Source organism: Penaeus chinensis, chromosome 26, assembly GCF_019202785.1.
Source record: "Penaeus chinensis breed Huanghai No. 1 chromosome 26, ASM1920278v2, whole genome shotgun sequence".
NCBI classification, from domain to species: Eukaryota; Metazoa; Arthropoda; class Malacostraca; order Decapoda; family Penaeidae; genus Penaeus; species Penaeus chinensis.
In genome coordinates this window covers 18,137,404-18,147,403 of record NC_061844.1, presented here as the reverse complement: position 1 = coordinate 18,147,403, position 10,000 = coordinate 18,137,404, and the positions used below count along the sequence as shown (strand labels likewise).

At 38.7% G+C, this 10,000-nt stretch overlaps 1 protein-coding gene across 1 annotated transcript in view; it reads right to left on the bottom strand.

The window, feature by feature from the left end:
* Window positions 1-10,000, bottom strand: part of LOC125038962 (gamma-aminobutyric acid receptor subunit alpha-1-like) — a gene marked incomplete in the record, with an annotated part of 161,059 nt that overhangs the window by 15,809 nt on the left and 135,250 nt on the right. The window contains 3 exon segments of the mRNA XM_047632667.1: window positions 1,683-1,697; window positions 6,695-6,829; window positions 8,107-8,189. Coding sequence (XP_047488623.1) covers window positions 1,683-1,697; window positions 6,695-6,829; window positions 8,107-8,189 — 233 coding nt within the window.

The window sequence follows — 10,000 nt, the reverse complement described above, 5'->3', positions numbered from 1 at the left end:
TCCCCTTTTGCCCCCCCCCCCTCCTCCCCCAACACCACCCACTTGACTCCCCTCCCCTCCCCTCCCCCTTCCCCCCTCTCCCTCCATTCCTTCCCCTTCCCCTTTTGCCCCCCCTCCTCCCCCAACACCACCCACTTCACCCCCCTCCCCTCCCTTCCCCCTTCCCCCCTCTCCCTCCATTCCTTCCCCTTCCCCTTTTGCCCTCCCCTCCCCCAACACCACCCACTTCACCCCTCCCCTCCCCCTTCCCCCTCTCCCTCCATTCCTTCCCCTTCCCCTTTTGCCCCCCCTCCTCCTCCCCCAACACCACCCACTTCACTCCCCTCCCCTCCCCTCCCCCTTCCCCCCTCTCCCTCCATTCCTTCCCCTTCCCCTTCTGCCCTCCCCTCCCCCAACACCACCCACTTCACCCCTCCCCTCCCCTCCCCCTTCCCCCCTCTCCCTCCATTCCTTCCCCTTCCCCTTTTGCCCCCCCCTCCTCCCCCAACACCACCCACTTCACCCCCCTCCCCTCCCCTCCCCCTTCCCCCCTCTCCCTCCATTCCTTCCCCTTCCCCTTCTGCCCTCCCCTCCCCCAACACCACCCACTTCACCCCTCCCCTCCCCCTTCCCCCTCTCCCTCCATTCCTTCCCCTTCCCCTTTTGCCCCCCCCCTCCTCCCCCAACACCACCCACTTCACTCCCCTCCCCTCCCCTCCCCTCCCCTCCCCTCCCCCCTCCACCTTATTCACAGACATGAAACGTGGAAATCACGCTCGCACTCAATCAACGATAGAGTATAAGGATTGCTCTTTACATACTGATGGGTCCTTTTTTCAATGGGGGAATGGAGGTGGGGGGTGGGGGTGGGGGGGTGAAGGGTGAAGGGGGCTGTATAAAAGAGAGGGGGGGGGGGGAGGGACATCATTTGAAGAGATGCTTGACTGACGTCTTATCAAAGGGGATTGGATGGTTAGTGATGGTGATGATGGTAAAATAAAAGGGGTGGAGAGAGTAGATGAGGAAGATGGGGACAGAGGAGGAAGAGGAGGAGAGGGGGGAAACAGGCTAAAGGAGGAAGAGGTAGAACCGAAGGAGAAGAGGGGGAAAGAAAAGAAGTAAAGAGAGGGAGAAAAACAGAGAAACATAAGAATAAAAGGGAGAGGAAGAGAGAGAGAGAGAGAGAGAGAGAGAGAGAGAGAGAGAGAGAGAGAGAGAGAGAGAGAGAGATTCCTATAAAGGTAAATAATATATTCTTATAAAGTCAAATTTAGAGAGAGAGAGAGAGAGATTCATATAAAGATAAATAATGTACCTAAATACAGACTCAAAGAAAAAGTATGAGAGAGGAAGGGAAAAAGAGATTCCTATATAGTTAAATTATGTACTTAATATAAATTCAAACAAAGAAACATCCGAAAAGCTCTCAGATCAATGCCATCGGTGAAATACACAATAACCACAATACTTAATAGAAAAAATAAAATAGTAGTTCCGGTGAAAATAACATGAAATAGACCTATACACTTAACCAAAATACCACCATGCCAATATCATGTTTATTAACATCACTAACATCAATATAAACCGAAAAAAAGGAAGAAAAAATCATTAACGAGATATTTCGATAACAGGTAATTTAACAATTCACCAGTTAATAACATAGTTTGTACGACATCAATATTTACGATCAGATCACTTACCTGGTTCCCTATTTTCTGCATGAAAAAAGAAACGAATTCATGACAATTAATTCACATGAAACAGAAGGCATTTACATAAGAAATGATTAAGTCAAATTACGTATTCTTTATATATATATATATATATGTATATATATATATGTTGTATCTATATTTTCACTCCTTCTTTAACAAGTAAATTGACATGTTATGTACTTATTTCAAATTTTCTTTGTTTTCCTATTTGCTTCGCCAATTAAATATGAATTAAATATTTTCAAAAGTTCCATTCCCTACCAAAGGCAATTGTTTTAATTCTGGATACCAGTACCCGTTACAAATAATTAGAATATCATTATCATAATAACCATCGGTGAGGATAACTCGTAATTATCCTTTATGTACATATATATATATATGATAATTCCTGCACGATTTAGAGGGACAAAAGCAATCATATATATTTATTGATTCGTAATTAAACATCCACAGAACAAAATCGCAAATACCAAAACTTCAGACGCATGATTTACGTTCAACTCGAAGCGTATCACGTGACTCCATCACGCGCTTAAAACGAGGTCACAAAATGGATAAAAAAAAAGAGGGGAAAAAATCGAAGATGGAAATCCTTTGGAAATCTCGGTCTTTCCTCCCATAATCCTCTTCTTAGTAGGCTTCTTGGACAGACATTTACGAAGGTTTATTAGCCTGACGGTTTTTAACACTAATAACTCCTCTTAAACGCAACTCGGTTTTAGTCGACCGAGAAGCCCTTTTACGAGAGGAGCCGAGAGCGAGAAAGAAAAAAAAAATGGCGGGAAAATGTCTATAAGGCGATTATGCCTTGATCCCCTCAGCGCCTCTGACCCTTATGACCCACCTACCCTAGCGCTCTTTCTCGCTTTCATCGCGATGTATCTCCTTAATCCTTTTCCTAAGACGAAATTATGATGGCCAGATCCAAGCATCTAGCGGAGACGATCAGAGGAGGGTTGTTAAAGGCGGACTTCTTCGGTTAATTACACAGGGGAACCGTCGCCATTGCGCGGGGAAAAAAAAAAAAAAAAGTCTTCTCCCTCGTTCAGATTTCGGCCAAACTTTCTTGAAAAATTTCTTGCCGTTCTCTGATTGGTTTATGACATGTAAACTTTACGAAGTGGTTAGAATAAAAAGACGGATTAAAAAAAGAAAAAAAGAAAAAAAGAAAAAAGAAAGGGCATTGCAGTTTAATTAGTTTTTATAGTTCGATTAAAATAGGTGATCGGATCGGTGACTTTATTTCAACCTTGGAATACATATGATGGAAAGACATTAATCTAATTCCCATGCTATGGTCTTTTCCATCTCTCTGTAATTATCTTTTCTAATCTGCCTATCCTTTCTTTATCACATATTACCTCCGTCTGCAAATATCCCTACGAACCAAACACAAACACAGAAAAAAAAGGAAAATAAACCGCAAAATTGATATAATTCAGACATTAATTTCGGCTCCATCGTCTGATAAGGAAACCTAGTCTTACTTGAAACGTCATGATTATTCCCTTTATCACCATGGCTGTTTCATATTAGTTTCATTTCACTGTATTTCCCTCGTTTCGTAATTACCAATTAAAATCAAATTCAGGGACGCGAATAGGGACAAGGGTCAGGGTTACCTTAGTCCTGTCCCTGTTTCATCGTCTTGTAAGAAGTGCTTTTCTTGTCAAAATCAGCGACAGTAAAGTGGTCAAAATAAGGGAAAATAACGTGTTTTTTTTTTTCTTATCAAAATCTGGAAAATTGAAGTGCCCTAATACCAAGATCAGGGAAAATCAAGTGCTCTAATACTAAAATCAGGGGAAATCAAGTGCCCTAATACCAAGATCAGGGTATTGATTAAGTGCCCTAATCCCAAAATCAGGGAAAATAAGTGCTCTTATACCAAAATCAAGGGAAATCAAGTGCCCTAATGCAAAAAAAAGGGAAAATCAAGTGCCCTAATACCAAAATCAGGGGAAATTAAGTGCCCTAATACCAAAATCAAGGGAAATCAAGTGCTCTAATACAAAAAAAGGGAAAATCAAGTGCCCTAATACCAAGATCAGGGTATTAATCAAGTGCCCTAATGCCAAAATCAGGTGAATTTAAGTTCTCTAATACCAAAATCAGGGAAAATCTAGTGCCCTAATACCAAAATCAGGGGAAATTAAGTGCCCTGATACCAAAATCAAGGGAAATCAAGTGCCCTAATACAAAAAAGGGAAAATCAAGTGCCCTAATACCAAGATCAGAGTATTGATTAAGTGCCCTAATGCCAAAATCAGGGGAATTTAAGTGCCCCATTACCAAAATCAGGGGAAATCAAGTGCCCTAATACCAAATTCAGGGAAAATGAAGTGCCCTTATACAAAAAAAGGGAAAATCAAGTGCCCTAATACCAAGATCAGGGTATTAATTAAGTGCCTAATACCAAAATCAAAGAAAATCAAGGGTATTAATCAAGTGCCCTAATAATAAAAAAGGAAAATCAAGTGCCCTGATACCAAAATCAGGGATAATCAAGTGCCCTAATTCAAAAAAAGGGAAAATCAAGTGCCCTAATCCAAAAAAGGGAAAATCAAGTGCCCTAATCCAAAAAAGGGAAAATCAAGTGCCCTTGTACAAAAAAAAAAAAAAAAAAAGGGAAGATAAGGTGCCGATCTAATCTCTGGTCCTTCTGAAAATCAGCTTACGTCGGAGATCAGTTTTAAACTTCGCATTCTTCTTTTATCTTCGTCTCTCCTATTCCTCTCTTTTCCGTCTTACCTCAGTGTCCATATTCCTTTGTATATCGGCATTTCCATCTTCTTATCTTATCCTTTTGTTGTCTCCCATTTATCTCCTTTTTTTATCAACTTTCTTCCATATCTTTACTTTAACACTTAGTTTATTAGGTCTTTTTATTTATTCTTTTCCTCTATCGCCCTGTCCTTCCTCTTGCTTCCTATCCTTCTCCTTGCCATATTCCACCCCATTACCCTACCTCCCTCCTTTATCACTTCCATCCTTCCCTTCTCATTCCTTACCCTACCTACCTCCTTTTAATCCTAAGGCAACCTGTCCTGAATTCTACGGGAACAATCACCCCATTTCGCATACCCGTTTCCATGGCAACGGAGACGCCACTGCGCACCACCCAGCTGACTTCCCATCGCCTTGAGGACAAGAAACAGCCATATAAAGACCAGGTTTACCGCCATGAATTTATATTTTTTTCTCCAATTTCACAAAGAAATAAACCTCGTGCATGTTAGAAGATAAGTCATTGAGGAAAACGAAAACGAATCAAATATAATATGTATGACTATGAGCCCGAATTCATTAAGCTTAAGCATAATGATAACTTCTTTTAGAGCAACGGGGTAGCGGCTCGGCACGTAAAGATCTATCCACGAACTTAAGTAACTGGTTTCCTTGATTTTTTTGTATTTATTTTTTTTATAAACCTATTTATCTGTCTATCTATATTTATAAATCTATTTTTTTTTCCGTTATTTTGGTAGATGTATATTTGTTTAAATTCTATATGAGTTTAAAATGATTTACTCTTCTCAGGGTTATTCAGCATTTTCCCTTTTTTGTTCTTCCCTAATGGCAGAGAAAAGGCCAACCTTTACATCCCTGTCTATTGATTTTGGTCGATTTTGATTAATTTTCTTATTATTCTCTTTATCTTCTTACTCTGCCATTAACTTGTTATCTTCTTTTAATACCCTTTCTTTTCTTTCATCCTTTCCTCCATTTATCTTACTTTTTTTCCTTTCCTTTTTAATTTTTCCCTTTTAATTTCCGTCCTTTATCATTCTTTACCTCATTCCCTTAATTTATTAGCCTCTTCCTTAAATACTGTTTAGGGTATTTCAGTCCCTTTAAGTTCAGCTCCAAGACGTTTTTTTAGAGTTAACAAGTAAGGTAACTTTATATCCCTTCCATAAAACTGAACTATTATTGCTGTCATAAAAAAAATCCATTTCCAGCAAAATGAGAAAAATAGATGCGTATGTATATAACTATTTTTATCTTACTCCTTCTCTTCTTCCTGTGTGCATCTCTTTGCTTCTTTTAATTTTCCTCTGACAAGTATTCTTGCGCACCTTTATAACTGCCAGTTTCTCTCCTCACATACCATTTAATGCAGTTGTTGATGGGCCTATATCATAATTATCATTGTTTATCTTATAAACTGAGGCACAAAGGCATATTTACTCAAAATGATATGCAAATTTCTTACGATTTTACAGGTTTTAGGGTACAATAACTACGCCATAACTGACATACCTTAAAAGACTGCTCCTTTGTTTACACTAAGGACTACAGGCCTAAAACATACTCTTACAAAATATTCAGTAGCCATGTGTATAACCAATAATGCTGCAGTTATTAATTACCACTCTATATAGGGGTTAAATAAAGGAACTACTGAATGGATTAATATGTTTACTTGTGGTTGCCTGGTAGTTAAAGTTACCAAATAGATATTTAAAAGAAAAAAATATTTTAAATTCATGGTGTATATTTTTTCGGTGTGTTTTTGTATAGCCAGAAGAACTTATTGAGGCAAGATGTAAATTACTGCTAACCCTTATCCTTTCTGTTGCCATTTCCTGTCTTATTCTATTTTTTTTACTTCCTTTCCCTTTATTTCATGATTGTTATATGCCCTTCCTTTTATCATGCCTGGTCCCTTTCTCTTCTCTTATCAGTCTTTTTTTTTCTTTTATCTTTATTTCCTTTCTCTTTATCATACTGTATTTATTTCTTCCCTTTACCTCATTCCTTCCTTTCTCACCATTTTATTCCCTCCCTTATATTATTCTCTTCTGTCTCCTTTCATTCCCTCCCTTCCCCTTCCCTTTATCCCTCCCTTTCCCTTATTCATTTCCCTCCCTTTCCCTTATTCCTTTCCCTCCCCTTACCTCCCTCCCTCCTTTCCCCTTCCCTCACTCCCTTCCATTCCCCTCACCTCATTCTCCCCCCTTACCTCATCTCCTTCCTTTATCAGCTCTTACCTTTTCTCCTGACGGTGACTTTGGTTGAATTGGTTGTAATTTTCACCAACTCATACTGGGCAATACTGACGTCACTGTCTACGGTCACCAGCTGGGGCGCCCACTTGTACACTATGTCTGTGGCGTTGTACCCGTCTGTGTGGAGGTGGGCGGAAGGAGGTAAGGTGGTGGGTGGGAGTGGAGGAGGTGGGTGGGTGGGTGGGTAGGTGGGTGGGTGGAAAGGGGTGTGGTGGGTGGGTGGGTAGGTGGAGGTGGGTGGGTGGGTAGGTGGAGGTGGGTGGGTGGGTAGGTGGAGGTGGGTGGGTGGGTAGGTGGAGGTGGGTGGGTGGGTAGGTGGGTGGGTAGGTGAAGGTGGGTGTGTGGAAAGGGAGTGGTGGGTGGGTGGGTAGGTGAAGGTGGGTGTGTGGAAAGGGAGTGGTGGGTGGGTGGGTAGGTGGAGGTGGGTGGGTGGGAGGAGTGATGGGGGTGGAGGTGGGTTGATAGGAGGATTGGTAGTGGTGGGTTAGTGGGCAGAAGTTTGGTGGGTTGGTGAGGGTGGATAAAAGGAGGAGAGGTAGGTGAGTGGAGAGAGGGTTGGAATGGGGAAGAGTGAAGGAATGGAGGAAAAAGAGAAAGAGAGAATTAGTAACACCAAAGGCAGCGCTTGTCTCATCTCTTTTTTTCTTAGACACAAGAAGAAAGAGTGCGTGCGTGTATGTATGTGTGTCTGTGTGTGTGCATCTGCGCGTGTGTGTGTAAGTGTGAATATGTGTGTGCATGCGTGTGTGTGTGTGCGCGCGTGTGTGTGTGTGTGCGTGAGTGTGTGTGTGTTTGTGTGTTTGTGTGTGTGTGTGTGTTTGTGTGTGTGTGTGTGTGTTTGTGCGTTTGTGTGCATGTGTGTGCGTGAGTGTGTGCCTTCTTTGTTGACAATTTTATCTCAAAGAATTATGAAGTTTAATCATTTAACAAAACTTTCTCTGAGTGAGTCCTAATTAATATTTTGTTTTTGTTTCTAAAAATTAACAGTACATCACGTGGCATTGTATCATTTCCCTGAAGGTATTATATTTGCTAAAATGTTTTGTTAAGAACACACACTCACAATCTCAGACAACAATTTTTTTTTTTTTTACTCTAATTAAGAAGTAGCATGCCTTACGATAGAATATCATGAAAGATTAAAAAGAAAAAAAAAAACAAATATATTTATTGTAAATATAGATTGCGTCAATACTTTAGAGAGAAAAAAATATATATATAAAATAACATAACCCAAAAAATAACATTTCTCAATGATCCTCTTCAGTGAGCACTCCTAAAAAAAAAAAAAAAAAAAAAAAAAAAAAAAAAAACACGGAAACAAACAAATAGATGAAAATGACAACAAAACAAACCAACTAACTTGACAAACAACAAACGCCAAAATAACTTACAAGATGCTAAGCTTAGAGGACACAGCTGCGTATCCAAAGGGAATTTCCGAAGATGCATTTTACAGCTGGCTCGAACCGTTAATCTGAAACGAAACGGATTCAGTGAAGCTTTTTCGTGTTGTTGGTGGTGGCAGTAGTGTTATTATTATTAGTGAGTACGTTGTTGTAGTATCATCATTGTTATTATTGTTATTATCATTGTTATTATTGTTATTATCATTGTTATTATTATAATTATTATTATTATTATTATTATTATTATTATTATTATTATTATCATTATTATTATTACTATTATTATTGCTGGTGTTGGTGTTATTGTTATCATTATCATCATCATCATTCTCATCATTCTCATTCTCATTCTCATTATCATTATCATCATCATCATCGTCAAAATCATAATCATAATCATCATCATTATCATTATTATTCTACCACGATTATTAAATATCAATAAAACATGAAAATAGAAGATAAAATATTGACTTTTAACACACAGACAAGTTATCATTATAGATAGTAAATTGAAAGATTGGTATATAAAAAAGTTCATAATTTATATTATATTACAGATAAAAATATGACAGACAGACAGACAGAATAACAAAAAAAAAAAAAAAAAAAAAAAAAAAATAATAAGTATAATTACATGAAAATCATAATCATCATCATCATCATTATCATTATTATTCTCCTACGATTGTTACGTATCAATATCAAATTAAAATTAACACATAGATAAGTTATCATTATAGATAGTAAATAGAAAGATCAGTAAATAAAAAAGTTCAACATTTACATTAAATTAAAGATAAAAATATGGCGCGAAAACGTACTGCGTGTAATTTATGGACTGAATAACAACAACAACAACAAAAAATAATAATAATAATAAGTATAAGTACATGAATACACATCCGCACTTACATGGAAGTTACATGGAAGTTACAGTGTGTGTAAGTGTTATACTTATAACTCATTTATAAGTATCAAAATGATGCTACGTAAGTATTCCTATCCTATTGTGTCTTTTCATAAAATCTCAACTATCCTAAATATTGCTACTTATTCTCTATCATTTCCATAAAGGCTTGCAATTAACACTAATCTCGAACCAATTCAAAATATCTTTTACTCTTGCTTTTGTATTTTATAAGCATTCAGTTCCGTTCACGTTCATTTCAGAATAATTCTAAATAGATTATGATCCTTTTTATTCCTTTTATGAAAGCCTGCAGCGCAAATAGATGCTACAATAATTAAAAATACACTTACTAATGCATTATTAATATTACCAAAGTTTCCCCATGTGGTAGATATTCGCGCTTCGAATAGTGTTTCGAAAAAGTGTTCATAAAGTGATTCAAATACTTTTTTTTTTTAATCTTTTTATGTGACGAAAATTCAAAGCTTCGAACAGAGTTTCAAATGAAGTTCATTAAGTGATTCAAATGCTGAGTGAACTGATTCATAATTCTTTCATGTGGATTTTGGTAATTATACGGGTGAATTTTAATGACTTTTTTAGGGGGGCCCAATTTTGCCGATGCATTTCTTGTTACGAGTACTAGTTGGTGTAGTTTCCCCTTGCTCACTCTTTCTCTCTATCTATCTATCTATCTATCTATCTGTCTATATACATCTTTCTATCTGTCTATCTTTTTTTTCTCCTTTCCTCCCTCTCTCTCTCTCTCTCTCCCCCCCCTCTCTCTCTCACCTTCCTTCCCTCTCCCTCCCCCCCTCTCCCCTTCTTCTCCCCTTTTTCTATCACTTTCCCCCTTTTTCCTCTACCTCTCCCTCCTTCCCTCCCTCCCTCCCTCCCTCCCTACCTCCTCCCTCCCTCCTCCCTTTCTCCCTCCCTCCCTCCCTCCCTCTTCCCTCCCTCCCTCCC